General features: G+C 34.6%; 1 protein-coding gene across 1 annotated transcript in view; it reads left to right on the top strand.

Moving 5' to 3' along the window:
- Positions 1 to 15,871, top strand: part of LOC107146540 (phospholipid-transporting ATPase ABCA3-like) — a 104,062-nt gene that overhangs the window by 49,013 nt on the left and 39,178 nt on the right. Inside the window, 2 exon segments of the mRNA XM_015490638.1 lie at positions 1,348 to 1,498; positions 14,180 to 14,278. Coding sequence (XP_015346124.1) covers positions 1,348 to 1,498; positions 14,180 to 14,278 — 250 coding nt within the window.

The raw sequence follows: 15,871 nt of genomic DNA on the forward strand, positions 1-15,871 counted from the left end.
GGGGTAATTGATCCCGATTATGAAGGTGAAATAAAAATTATAGCCAGTTCTCCAAAGGGTATATCAGTAATTTCACCAGGAGATAGAATAGCACAGTTACTAATAATACCCAGCCTACATGATAAATTTTCCAGTCGTACTGTAGAAAGAGGTTCCAAGGGATTAGGCTCCACAGGTGTAGACTGGGCTATGCTTTCTTTAAATTTAGATTCTCGCCCCATGCTAAAACTAAATATTCAAGGACATGAATTTAATGGGCTACTGGATACAGGAGCAGACCTTAGCATCATCTCTCAACCCAACCCCAGATATGTAATTTTGGACAAACTTTTAAAAGGGTATTAAATATGTCATTTTACAATAGAAACATAGCCCCTGACTTCTGTTATTTCTACTGAAGAATTCATTCTTATTATTCATCCCTTATTAATTTGTCTTATCCTCTGGCTGCTTTTAAAATCTCTTTGTTTTTTTTTTTTCCTGGAATTTTATTCTGCTACACTTGTGTGAAGTTTTCTTGTTATTTAAAGAACTTGGGATTTTCCTGAGCCTCTTGGGTGTTTGGATTGGTGTTTTTCATATTTTTTTACAAAAGTTATCCCTATTATCTCTTTATATTTCTTCTTCTAGGATTTGTTTCTCATGTTGGACCTTTTTGATTGGATTCTGTGTTCTCGTCCACTTTATTTTCTTTTTTTGTTGTTGTTTCAGTTTGGATCATTTTAAATTACATGTTTCTGGTTTATTGATTCTTTTCGTCTCTCTAGTCTGTTAAGATTATTGAATAAATTCTTTATTCGTGATATATTTATTCTAGTGCATACTGCTGGCTATTTTGTATAATTTTACTTAGTTTACAAAAATTGTGCTCTAGAGGAATTTTTTTTTTCACTAACCCACCCCCACTTGTAGCTTCTCAAATGCCAGAGATGTATGCCTAAGTACTTGAAGAAGTACTTTGTAAAGATTTCTCAGATTTCTGGAAGAAAGAATTTTTATCTGATTTATTTACTGCCTAGCATATAATTATCATGCACTCAATAAATATTTGTTTAATGATTATTAATCTTATCATATCAGATTTCAGTGTCCAGAGGAAGAGAAGTCAATTAATAGACTTTTCAACCTATCTCTGCTGGGTCTTGTTATACAACTAAGGTCATTTATCAGTCCCTAACAAAACCAATTAATTTATAAGATAAGTATTTACTAGGCAAATGTAGTCAAATGATTTGTGACATACTCTGTCTTCTAGCTCATGGAAACCATGAAAGCTAGATATAACCTCACAAGAATATGGAAAATACAAAATTGTTTTATTTGTTCCTCTATATGATTTTTTTTCAGGTGTGGGATACCACATTGTTATGGTAAAGGAACCTCACTGCAGTGTTGAAGAAATCTCAGAATTGATTCATGATCATGCACCAACAGCAACTTTGGAGAGCAATGCTGGAACTGAGTTATCATTTGTTCTACCCAAAGAATTCACTCACAGGTATGAATCTACAAAATAATTTTTAAATAGCCAGAAATTACTGTTACTTTTCTTGGTTTATCTGGACTTAACAAGTAGAGTTTATTGAAGAAAACCAAAGTCCTACATACTATCACTTGCCCTGAAGAGAAAAATGTCACCTAACTATGACAGCTTCCTGGAATTAACTGGTGATTATGGGTGGTATACTCCTAGTTAATGGAATGAATAGAAATATTAACATAATGAGAAAAAATAGAATGGCTTAAGTTGTGGTTCTTGGAACCAAGATAACAATAATCCAGTGGAAACAGGCAGTTGAAATGTACCAGTAACCAAGTTTTTCCTGAAAGGGAGTCATGAAGAATAAGAACTCTGTCTGGGATGACCATACTTAAAAGAAAAAATGGAAATTAAGAATATTTATCAATGACCTTTCAGGATCTGATATTTTTATCTTTTTGTTATATTCAAGTAATAACTTGCTTTGATATTCCATAGATCAAGCCAGTGGTAATATTCAGGAAAAGCGGAAATGAATGTGTCATAAAGGAAAAAGAAAAGAAAGAGGAATTGCCTCATTATTTATAGTGAACCAAAAAGTTCTTGAGAAGCAGCAGCATGGGGCAATATTGTGAAGCATTAAAGTGGAATCAAGACCCTAGTCATAGCTAGAGTAAAGGAATGAAATAAAAAAGAGAATTTGAAATAAAACTCTAGATATGTGTCTTTAGAGAAACACAGTAGTTGACTTATCCAGCAAAGATGGGAGCCAAGTTTTATATTGGCACCTTAGCCAAATGTTGTAGTTTTGATCCATCTAGGGCTGCATAATATGTCTGAAGGACATGTACAGATAAAGTGATTTGCTAAAGCTTACCATACTATCTGCCTGTACTGACTCATGGACAAAATTTACATCCTCAGAAGAGATCAGACACACTCTGTTAAGATTACATCAAACCAGGAAATGGAAGGATCTGGAAGCAAATAATGTTGTACCATAACTTATTACTAATAAGTTGAAACAATGGTTAAATTCTTAATGATTTCCATTCAACTAAAATTTTAACAGTAGTCAAACACTTATATTTTAACAGACATATTTCTGATCAGCTGACAGTAATCAAACATTTACATTTTAACAGACATATTTCTGATATGTATTTATTTGGCTGAATAAATAACATGGAAAAGAAAAAATCACACATACCTGTATTCCAATTCACAAGAAAAGTATTCTTGAAGACTTAAAACTATGTTGTAACTTTACACAATGGTTTTGCACCATGCTAAGACTTGCTAGAATGAAACTTAAGTTTACAACATAGCTATGGGATGATATGCAGCACTTCAAAGGTATAGGTAAGAGAAAGGTCAGAATTGTGCTATATATCAGGGAATATTTATGTGATTAAAGTCTTTGAGCTATAAGGTAGAAATGTACATACAGGAAAAATAATGTGTATCAGTTAATGTTAAAACTCCTGCAAGCTCAAAGGAACAATTGCATAATTTATTACTGATACAAGATTTAATCAAGATTATGTAGTAAAGGGAATAATTCAAGTATAGACATATATGTTTTATTTACCTCAAAGCACTCTTCTGACATGTTATAGACTTTTCTTGCCTATGATTACCCATCCTAGGAAGATGGAGGAAATGAGAAAAAAACTGCTATTCTAAATCTAATGCTGATAATTAAGAAAGTATTGGTCGAAGGAGGAAAATATCAGACTTCCTTACCCACATTTTTATTGCTGCATTTTAACTATAAATAATGTTTGTATCCATTGTCATATCTTCATACATAAACACTACATAACAATATAATTTATCCAATATCATCTCTTAGTATTTTCCTTTCCTTTCCCTCCCCTTCTTCCTCCTTGCCTTCCTCCTCTCTACTTTGATTTTCATGAGGTCTCCCCACACCTTTCTTTTCCTTTTTCCTCTCTAGCTCCCACATATGAAAGAAAACATTTGACCCTTGACCATGTGAGTTTAGCTTATTTTGCTTAATAAAATGGTCTCTAGTTCCATTCATTTTCCTGAAAATGACATAATTTTATTTTTCTTTATGGCTGAATAAAACTTTATAGTATGTATATGCCACATTTTTTATCCATTAATCTATATATGGACACCTCAGCTGGTTCCATAGTTTTGCTATTGTGAATTGTGCTACTATAAACATAAGTATGTATGTATCACTATAGTATAATGATTTTAATTCTTTAGGATAAATGCCAAGTAGTATAGCTGGGTCATTTGGGGATTCCATGCCTAGTCTTTTGAAGAACCTTCATATTGATTTCCATACTGGTTGTACTAATTTACAAATCTACCAATATTGTTTATATTCTTTATGGCCACTCTCAGTGTAGTTTAAATTTGCATTTCCCTAATTGTTAATGATGTTGAACTATTTTATTTATATTTGTTGCAATTTGTATTTCTTTTGAGAAATGTTTGCTTAGTTTATTTGCCCATTTATTAATTGGGCTCTTTGGGGTATTTTGTTGTTAGGTTTTTTGAGTTCTTTATATATTCTGGATATTAATCTTCTGTCATAAGAATAGCAAGCAAAGACTTTCTCCCGTTCCGTAGGTTCTCATAAATATAGAAAATAGAATGATATCTAAAATCTAGTAAACACAAAGGCAAGACAGGAAGATATAGAATATGACTAAGTTAAATATCCCAATGTGTTGTTAAAACTTCTATTCAACATAGTACTGGAATTTCTAGCAAGAAAATTAGGCAAGAGAACAAAATAAGAGGCATCCAAAATGTGAGTAAAAAGTAAAATTATCATTGTTTGCAAATGAAATGATCTTATAGAACACCCTAGGGACTCCACAAAAAAAGTTAGAACTTACTAAAAGTTGCAGAATATAAAATCAATATATAAAAATCAGTAGTTATTGAGTTTTACATTGTGATCCTATGTCAATGCATTGTGTATAAATGTTTTTTCCTATTGTGTAGGCTTCTCTTTGCTCTGTTGTTTTCCTTTACTATACAGCAACTTTTTAGTTTAATCTCATTTGTTTATTTTTTCTTTTATTGCTTTTTCTTTTGAGGTATTATCCAAGAAAAGAAAGTTGTTGTCTAAATCAATGTCATGAAGCATTTTGCCTATTTTCTTTTTTAGTTTCACAGTTCTGTGTCTTTACATTGAAGTTTTCAATCCTTTTTGATTGTCAAATGGCAGAGGAAGGGAGAGATTTTAAAAGGTTATACAGAGTACCAGGTTACAAATAATAGGAATAAATTTTAGTGTCCAATTTTTGCCACTGGTGAGAGAGAGGGAGGTCTGTTTTATTCTACTTCATGTAGATATCTAATTTTTCAAATATCTTAATAGCAAAACAAAACAAAACAAAAAATAAAGTGGACAAATATTTGAACACCATTTCCCAAAAGAAGACATACAAATGGCTAATAGGAACATGAAAAAACTGCTCAACACCACTGTGAATTGGGGGATACAAAATCAAAACCACAATGAGATACTACCTTACACTTGTTAGAATAGCTGCTATCAACAAATAACAAAGACTTGCAATGCTATGGAGAAAGAAGAATTCCTATATACTGTGAGAAGGTATATTAGTACATCTATGATAGACAACAGTATACCAAATATATCCTGAAAACATATAGGGATGTATATACAGAGATAGCTGTAAGAACTCTCCCAATCTTTTTTTTTATCCATTTGACACTAAGGCCAAAACAATGGAGTTAAAAACTATACACAAAAAATTATAAATGCTGCTGAAGGAAACTGAAGAATACACTAATGGAGAGATTATCTCATGTTCAGAGATTGGAAGAATTCATACTGTTAAAATAGAACTATATGATTTAACAAACTCACTATTGGGTATGTATCCAAAGAAAATGAAATTAGTATATATCAAAGAGTTATTTAATTTCCATGTTTATCACAGTACTGACCAGCCAAGTTAGGAAATCAACCTAAGTGTCCATTGACCAATAAAATGGATAGACAAAAGATAGTATATTTGTACAATATACTAATACTGTTCAACTTAAGTCATTTGCAAAAATGTAAAAGAGCTGAGAAAACATTATGTTAAGTGAAATAATTCAGGCAAGGAAGGACAATTATGTCATGATCTCAGTCATTTATAGAATCTAAAAAAATTAATCTGATAGAAGCAGAGAGTTAGAAGAGTGATAACTGGAGGCTGGAAAAGGCAGAGGAAGGGAGGGATTTTAAAAAGTTACACAGAGTACCAGGTTACAAATAATAGGAATAAATTTTAGTGTCCAATTGAACATTTACAATCATGTATATTTCAAAAATAGAAGAAAGGAATTTGAATGTTATCACCACAAACAAAGGATAAATACATGAAGATTAAATAATTTACTTTTGAATGAGGAATGGGATGTAGAAGAAGTCAGGAGAAATTTTTAAAAATTTAAAAATGAGAACAGATACAATATATCAAAATATCAGGTATAGTATGAAATCAGTTATAAGAGGAAATATTGTAGCATTAGCTATCTACATGTAAAAAATAGACCCTGTAGCAACAAATCCCATCACCATGTATAATTATAATGCACTACTTAAAAAATACTGTGAGGGCTGGGGTTGTGGCTCAGTGGTTAGAGCGCTTGCCTAGCACATGTGAGGCACTGGATTCATTCCCCAGCACCACATAAAAAAATAAACATAATAAAGATATTGTATCCTTCTACAATTAAAAATATTTTTTAAAATACTGTGAAGATTTTTTAACTGAGCCTTTGAAGAAATCCAGAAGACATTCAGAGAGAGGAAATAGCATTCAATAGAAATGATTTCTTTGGGCCTGGTGCAGTGGTGCATGCCTGTAACCCTAGTGGCTGGGGAGGCTGAGACATGAAGATTGTGAGTTCAAAGACAGCCTCAGCAAAAGTGAATCAGTAAGCAACTCAGTGAGACCCTATCTCTAAATAAAATACAAAATAAGGCTGAAGTTGTGGCTCAGTGGCCGAGTGCCCCTGAGGTTCAATCCCTGGTACCCCCCCACACCCCCTGAAAAAAAAAGATTCCTTGGGGAAAAATTTTTCAAAGAAATAATTTAATGTTACAACTCAAGGCCATAGAAAAGAAAGAACAAATTAATTCCTAAATGAGTAGAATACTGGAGATTATTAAGATCAGAGCTAAAAGCAATGAAATTGAGACTTTAAAAATACGAATGATCGAGCTGGGGATGTGGCTCAAGCGGTAGCGTGCTCACCTGGTATGCTTGCGGCCTGGGTTCGATCCTCATCACCACATACAAATAAACTATGTTGTGTCCGCTGAAAACTAAAAATTAAATATTAAAATTCTCTCTCTCTCTCTCTCTCTCTTTAAAAAAATACAAGAGAAGACCCAAATAACAATAATTAGAAATGAAAAAGGAGTAATTGCCACAGGCACTACTGAAATCCAGAGGATCATTGGAAACTATTTTTAAAAGAAAAATTAGGCCTAAATCTTCATCATGTCAGCTTAGGACCTGACTTCTTTAACAAGACTTCTAAAGTACAAGAAGTAAAATTAAGAATCAATAAATGGGATGTATTCAAACTAAAAAGCTTTTTCTCAGCAAAGGAAACAATCAATAACATGAAGAGAGAGCCTGCAAAATGGGGGGAAATCTTTACCACATGTACCTTGGATAGAGCATTAATTTCCTGGATATATAAAGAAGTCAGAAAACTTAACACCAAAAAAGTAACCCAATCAAAAAATGGGCTAAGGAACTAAACAGACACTTCACAGAAGAAGAAATACAATTTATGAACAAACATGAAAAAAATGGTCCTTATCTCTAGCAATTAGAGAAATGCAAATCAAAACTGCCACAGTCTTGCTGGGCACAAAATCACGAGCTACCACACACCTTGTAGATTCAAACAGCAGTTCTTTTTTCCCGAACTCACACCAGCACTCTACACACATTCTGGGGGAATTCACGTTCTGGGCCCAAATCACGTTCTGGGCAAAATCCCAAATACTCTCTCAATCCCGCGAGAACTCAACGGAAACTCAAGGAGCAGGTGCGCCTGAGGCAGCAGGATACGCCCTATTCCCAGCAGGGTACACCTTAAACCTGGAACCGCCCTAAACCGGAACGCCCTAAACCCAATCCGCCCTAAACCCGGATCCGCCCTGTTCCTTGAGCAAGGTCACCTTACATGCAATGTCACTGCAAATGACCTGGGTCGTGCCATGCGTCATTTTTACTTAGCAATGGCCCTCAGCAAAAACTATCTAAGATTTCATCTCACTCCAGTCAGAATGGCAGCTATCATTAAGACAAACAACAATAAGTGTTGGCAAGGATGTGAGGGGAAAGGTACACTCATACATTGCTGGTGGGACTGAAAATTGGAACAGCGACTATGGAAAGCAGTATGGAGATTCCTTAGAAAACTTGGAATGGAACCACCATTCCACCCAGCTATCCCACTTCTCAGTCCATACCCACAGGACTTAAAATCAGCATACTACAGTAATGCAGCCACATCAGTGTTTATAGCAGCTCAATTTAAAATAGCTAAGCTCTGGAGCCAATCTAGAAGACCCTAACATATAAATGTATAAGGAAAATGTAGTACATATACACAATGAAATATTACTCAGCCTTAAAGAAGAATTAAATTATTGAATTTGCAGGTAATAATGGATGGAACTGGAGAATATCATGCTAAGTGAAATAATCTAATCCCCCCAAACCAAAGGCCAAATGTTTTCTCTGATAAGCAGATGCTGATCCATAGGGGCGGGGGGTGGAGGAAGGATAAAAGAACTTTGGATTGTGCAGAGGGGAGTTAGGGGAGGGGTGGGATGGTGGGGATGCGAAAGATGGTAGAGTGAGACAGATATTACTACCCTACATACATGTATGATTACTCTACTAGTGTGAGTCATCACCATGTGCAGCCAGAGGAATGAGAAGTTATGCTCCATTTTTATATAATATGTCAAAATGCATTATACTGTCATGTATAACTAATTAGAACAAATTTTAAAAGAATAAAATTTTAAAAATTCACATGGATATTTCATCTCACTCCAGTTAAAATAGAAATCACCAAGAGTACAATTAATAATAAATGCTTGTGAGGATGTGGGGGAAAGGTGCACTCATACATTGTTGGCGGGACTACAAATTAGTAAAATCACTCTGGAAAACAGTATGGAGATTCCTCAAAAAACTAGGAATGGAACCACCATGTGACCCAGTTATCCTATTCCTTGGTATTTATCCAAAAGATCTTAAATTAGCGTACTCTAGTGATACAAGCATATCAATATTTATAGTAGCACAAATTCACAGTAACCAAATTATGAAGCCAGCTTAGGTGCCTGTCAGCAGATGAACGAATGAAGAAAATGTATGTGTGTATGTGTATATGTGTGTGTATATGTATATGTGTGTGTGTGTATATATATATATATATATATATATATATATATATATATATATGCCAAGTTTTATTCAGCCATAAAGAAGAATGAAATTATGGCATTTGCTGGTAGGTGGATGGAAGTGGAGAACATCATGCTAACTGAAATAAGCCAGGATCAGAAAGTCAAGGGTCAAATATTTTCTTTCATGTACAGAAGCTAGAGCAAAATAAGGGGGGAAAGTGATACTCCTGAAAGCAGAAGGGAAATCAGTGGAGTAGAGGAAGAAGATTGAGGGAGAAGGAAGAGGGATAGGAAAAAAAGGAACTTTGTGATGAAATTTACCAAATTATTCTATGTAAACATATAACTATACCACAGTGAATCCCACCTTCATGTGTATCTATAAAGTATCAGTTTAGAAAAAAGAATGCCAATAAAGTAGAGGAAGGGGAGCAATGAATGGAAGAAGGGGGAGAAAAGTGGAAATACTGGGGACTGAAATGAAGCAAAGTATATTCAGTGCGCATCATATATAATAATCATATTGGGTCAGAATGCACCCCACTATTATGTATGACTTTAACACACTAATAAAAAACCTTTTCAAATTAATTTTAAATTTTTATGTTGAACAAAAAACATTTAAAAATTCAAGATAATGAATATGCTAACTGCTTAAATTTGATCATTATGCACTGTGTACATGTTTTTAAACACTACACTATACCCCAAAAATATGTACAATTATTATGTGACAACATAATTTTTTAAATCAAAAATTAATAGTGTATAGAAATGCACACTAATGTGATGTATAGAAATGTATACTATATTAAAAAGAAACAAAGAAAACAATCCAATTTAAAATAGGTACCAAAAAATAAAATAGGAATAAATTTAGTCATGGAGAGTTAAAGACCTTTACACTGAAAATTATAGAACACTGATGAATACACAAATAAATGTATAGATATTATATTATATGTTTATGGATGGGAAGAATTAATATTGTTAAAATGTTCACAACTACCCAAAGCAACCTACATATTTAATGCAGTCCCTATCAAAATACAAGTGACATTCTTTATATTTTTTAAATACCAAAATTTGTATGGAGCTACAAAAGAATCTCAAATAAATAGAACAAAGCTGGAAGTATCACAACACCTGACTTCATAATATACTGTAAAACTGTAATAAACAAAACAGTATGATATGGCTAAAAACAGATGCATAGACCCATGAAATAATAGAGGACCGATGATATAGCCAACTGATTTTCAACAAAGACATGAAGATATATAGCTGAGAAAGGACAGTCTCTTCAGTAAAGGGTGTTGTAAAAACTGTGTGTCAACATTTGAAAGAATGAAATTATATACTTGTTTCATACCATATTCAAAATCTAAATGGATTAGGGATTTAAACATAAAACATAAAATTCTGAACCTAATAGAGGAAAACAGGAGGAAAGGTCTATGGCATTCATTTGGGCAAAGATCTTTGGGAGATGACCTCAAAAGAACAGACAACAAAAGAAGAAATATACATGGCATTTCATCAAACTAAAAGTTTTTGCACAGCAAAGGAAAACAACTACAGAAAGACAACCTACAGAATGGGAGAAAAAGAAATTCAGACTGCACATCTGATAAGGGGTTAATATCCAAAATATATAAGAAACATAACTCAAATTCAAGAAGCAATATGATTTTTTTAAATGGGCAAAAGACCTTAATAGACATTTCTCAAGACATACAGCTGGGTGTGGTGGCACATGCCTGTGATTTCAAAAGGCTAATGCAGTAGGATCACAAACACAGGGTTGGAGATATAATTATGTACCTTGGTGATGGAGTGCTTGCCTAACATATGCAAGGACATGGATGGGTTCAATCCCCAGTGCCATAATAAAAGGGAAGACAATAAAAATGGCCAAGATGTATATGAAGAAATATTCAGCATCACTTAATACCAGGGGGATACAAATTAAAAGCCATAATTATCAAAGAGACAAATTATAAGTGTTGGCAAAGATGTGAAGGAAATGGAACCCTTATACACTGTGGAGTAAGAATGTAAATTAGTACAGCCATTTTGGAAAACAGTACAGAGATTCCTCAAAGAAAAAAACTGAATATAGTATCACCATGTGAGATATTTATCCTACTTATTACATATCCTTTTCCAAAGGAAAAGAAATCAGTATGTTGAAGAGATATTAGCACTCCCCGATATTGCAGCCCTATTCACAGTAGTCAAGATATGGAATCAACCTAAATGGCCATTGACAAATAAATGTATAAAGAAAATGTGGTATATAAGCCAATGGGATACTATTTGACCACAAAAGGAATGAAATCCTGTCACTGGATGAACTAAAGGGACATTGTGTTAAATGAAATAAGCCAGGCACAGATATGCATGATTGATCTCACACATGGAATCTAAAATTATAATCTCATAGAAACAGAGAAGAGACTGGGGCATTTGAGTTCAGGAATTCAGAAGATGTTGGTCAAAGGATACAAAATTATAGTTAATGTAATCTTAATATAAGAGAGTTAGTTAAAAATTTATCCATAAACATAGCCTTAGAGACTCTTTTTAGGCTATTTTCTTCTAAAATTTTCTTTTGTCTAAAAATGGAATATAAACATATTTTGTTATTTATCTCAAGAATTTATGCTCAGTTTAAGCCTTAAAAAAATAGGCACATTTGATCCCCAAATAGATAAAATAAAGAAAGAAGAAAAATACTTGTGAAGTGAAAATTCAAAAAAATTATAGTTAGATTGGAGGAATAAGTTCAAGAGATTTATTTACAGCATAATAACTTCAGTTAATGATGATATATTAGATTCTTGAAAAATGCTAAGCAAGTGGATATTAGGTATGTTTTTATAACAAAATTACCACTATATGGGGTAATAAGCATATTTAATCATTCCACAATGTGTGTGTGTGTCTGTTTGTATATTGTGTATACTCCAAAATATGTGTACATGATAACATTGTTTTAAACAATCCTGGCTTCTATGCAACAAAGTTGGAAAGATACAATTGTTCAAAATCTCTCTTTGGTAGAACAGAATCAAACTAGTATTTGAGATTGGGATTGGCAAATTAGGAAAGAATTCAAAGGAAATTAAATATAAACATGATTAATTCAAATAAAATAATTTGAACTGAGTTCTGCATTGGTGATGAATCTTTTGAAGTGTCTTGATCTCTTCCTCTAATTTAACCTTTACTTGTCTTTAAATTCCATTTGGAATTTATTTTATTTTTTTAGTTGTAGATGGACACAATATCTTTATTTTATTTTTTTATATGGTGCTGAGGATCGAACCCAGGACCTCATACGTGCTAGGCAAGCATTCTACCACTGAGCCACAACCCCAGACCTCCATTTGGAATTCTGAAGTTGGGTTATGACAAGGAGAAAAAGGAAATTTTAAAATTGTACTTTAACCAAGAACTTCAGTATTGTCACCAAGAAAGCAAAATTCTTTAACTTCTTTTGTGATTCATTATTTTTGATTAGAGAATGATCTTCTAATTTAAAAGGCATGAACAAACAACAAGGAAAGAGATGTCTTCAGGGTGCTGTTCACAGCTGCACATAAGTTCATGTCTCCAAGCTAGGATGAAATATATGTGAGCTCATCAGACCATCAAAAAGTGACTGAAAAGGAATAAATGTTAAAAGTACTTATTTTACCTTTTTATAATTAATAAAATGACTCAAGGTTGGAAGGACTAAATCAAGCAGTAAATCAAATTAAACTATTAAATAGTAATTAGTAACAGAGGTTTAGAATAAAACACGGGCCCATTTATCTCCAAAGCCTGTGCTTTTTCATCTATTTGTGTGGTATTATAAAACTGGAAACATGACAATCTCATTCTAATTTAAAACTTGTAATTTTTCTAATAGCTCTAGGAAGACATAGACATAACCTTCTCTTTTCTTGACATAGTCTTCTCTTTCTTTTGTTGTATATTGTATAAAGCATGCCAAAACATAAATGTATTAACAGTTGACTATCTTTGGGGCATAGTGCTGTAATGGATTTTATTTTCTTCATACATTTATTTGCTGAATGTTGTACAATGCACACATTGATTTCATAACTAAAGTATTAAAAAAGAAAACATGGAGGAATCTCAGTTAAAAAGCCATGTACTAGGAATGAAGAAGTGGGAGAAAGTGAACTTGAAATTTGAAAAGCTGTCAGGTAGGTGGATTTAGGTCCTATGTAACCTCAAGGTGTAAAATTAGAACTAATGTGAAAAAATAGACTGAATGTAAGCTTGAATATGAAATCCTATAGACTTTCCAAAGAGAATTTTTAATTCTCCCAACACTGAAATACTTTCAGTTGCCCTTCATTGAGAATGTAGAAGAGGTGGTTGAGAACTGGAAGTTTCTGGAAAAGATATTATTCTGAACACAATGTGCTATAAGATCTTTCCAGGAAAACTGTTTTTTAAAAGCCTGGATATGGGGGCTGGGGTTGTGGCTCAGTGGTAGAGTGCTTGCCTCACCTGTGTGAGGCACTGGGTTCAATATTCAGCACTGCATATAAATAAATGAATAAAGTAAAGGTCCAGTAACACTAAAAAATATTTTTTTAAAAAAGCCTGGCAATGTCTACATTGCAAATGGCTCAACTTCTACTAGTCTGTTCTCCATTTCTATATAGTGTAATCATTGCAATTTCTATACATTTTTCTAGATATTTAATCACATTCTGTCTTTTTTTAAAAAAAATTAGTTGTAGTTAGACACAATACCTTTATTTTATTTATTTATTTTTATGTGGTGCTGAGGTTTGAACCCAGTTCCTTGTATGTGCTAGGCTCTACTGCCGAGCCACAACCCCAGCCCCCACATTCTGTCTTTAAGTTTACTGTAATTACTCCATTTTCTGTTTCTGGGTGCCTTTTTTTCTATTAAATATGATTTTCTTTTTTATTTACTGATAGCATATATATGTGTGTGTTCAAAGTAAATTCATATCATCTAATTGGAGTATTAACATATATAGTCTCTTGACAAAAATTATATGTATCCAAGAACTGAGTAGGAAGCAATTTATCCCACCTTTCTGATTTACCAATGGTGCTGAAATTTTACTAAGTATTGAAGTGAAGAATGATTTACATTTTCCTTACTTTTAAGGGGAAATCAGTTTAGAATAAAAAGAAATAAGTATAAAAACCATCGAGTTTATTGGCAGCTTTTTCTCTTCTACTTCTAGGTTTGAAGCTCTGTTCACTGCTCTGGAAGAAAGACAGACAGAGCTGGGCATTGCTAGCTTTGGCATCTCTGTCACTACCATGGAGAAAGTCTTCCTTAAGTGAGTAAGAACATTAAGGAAAAAGAAAAACATTAGAGAGAGAGGACCACGACAAATACATTAGAAATACAAGGGTGGCAATATTTGGGGTGGAGCTATGTTTGGGAGCTATTACTCTATACTTATTACCTTGTTGCCTCCTAGTAATACTGCCAGGCAACAAGCAAACCAAGGAGAATTTCAGGGTTGCAACTCACTTTTCCAAAGTATATTGGGATAAAGTTTCTATAACACCTTTAATCAACTTTTCAAAATACCTGACAAGAATAAGTAGAGAAGGAAAAGTTTACTTTGGCTCATGGTTTCAAAGGTCTCAGTCCATGATCCACTGACTCCGTTCAGCTATCAATCCACTAATGGGGTCAGAACCCTCATGATCCAATTATTTCCTAAAAGTCCCACCTCAGGGCTGGGTTGTGGCTGGGGTAGAGTGCTTTCCTAGCAGCATGAGGCCCTGGGTTCAATATTGAGCACCACTGATTATATAAAAATAAATAAGCAAAATAAAGGCATTGTGTCCATCTACAACTAAAAAATTTTTTAAAAAAATAAGTCCCACCTCGAGCCTTGCTGCACTGGAGACCAAGTTTTCACCACAAGACTTTGGGGGAAGACTGATCCAAGATGGTGGAATAGAGGAGGTCCCATTACTGGCTGCTCTGTGGCATGAAACCAAGAAAGCAGATAGGCAGCTTCTCCACAAGGTCTCACCTAGATGGAATACAATGTCTCAGAGAGTGTGAGAGGACCCTTAAACAGTGAGTTTTCGCAGAAACTACCAGCGCTGCAACCACCCACGAAAAAAATCAGAGCCTCTGTGCTCGAGTAAGTCTCCGGATGCCGGAACCAAAGCCTGCAGTTCTAGTTCACACACGGCTCACAAGCGGCTTAGCAGAACTACCTATCAGCACCTCTGCAGAACTCCAAACTGCACTCTGCTCCCATGCAGGTCACTCAGCCGCTACCTATCCATAGCACAAGGCCATCACCCAGCTCCCCCGACTTCACCAGACACCCTGGCGCTGGAAGCAGACCGACTCCATCTTTGAAAACCTTCCTCACCATTTTTTTGGTGGGCATGGCTAACAGATTGGATGGCCATCTGAGCAGGTACCTGATTTCCAATCCCCTACCTACCCAGTGATGGTAACTCAGCACAGTGACCACCCAACACAAAAACAGCTCTCAGTTGGACAGGAGTGCAGTGAGAACAGAGCGCCATGCACCACCTGGTGTGAGCCTGGGAGAGGTCCCGCAGTTGGGACCTGATAAGTAAGGGAGGGGACTAAAGTCTGGAGGATAACAGAGAGACCAGGATCTGGGAAATCTCCAGGCAAGAGGAGATGATACCGGGGACTCAAGTCAGATGAGTGGTCACAAAAAAAGACCTGTGAGATGCAATTTTCCTGCTGGAACTGGTGGGCAACGCTCCCTGCTTCCAGACACTCCACACCAGGTCCAGTCTTCACACCCTGGTTACCTACACCATCCTGAGGGCAGAGACACCTACTGGATAAGACAACCTCACCTACTGGATGAGAAGACAAAAAAAAATGGATCTTTAAGACCTTCTCCTTCTCCTTCCCCTCCCCC

Source organism: Marmota marmota, unplaced genomic scaffold, assembly GCF_001458135.2.
Source record: "Marmota marmota marmota unplaced genomic scaffold, marMar, whole genome shotgun sequence".
Lineage (NCBI taxonomy): Eukaryota > Metazoa > Chordata > Mammalia > Rodentia > Sciuridae > Marmota > Marmota marmota.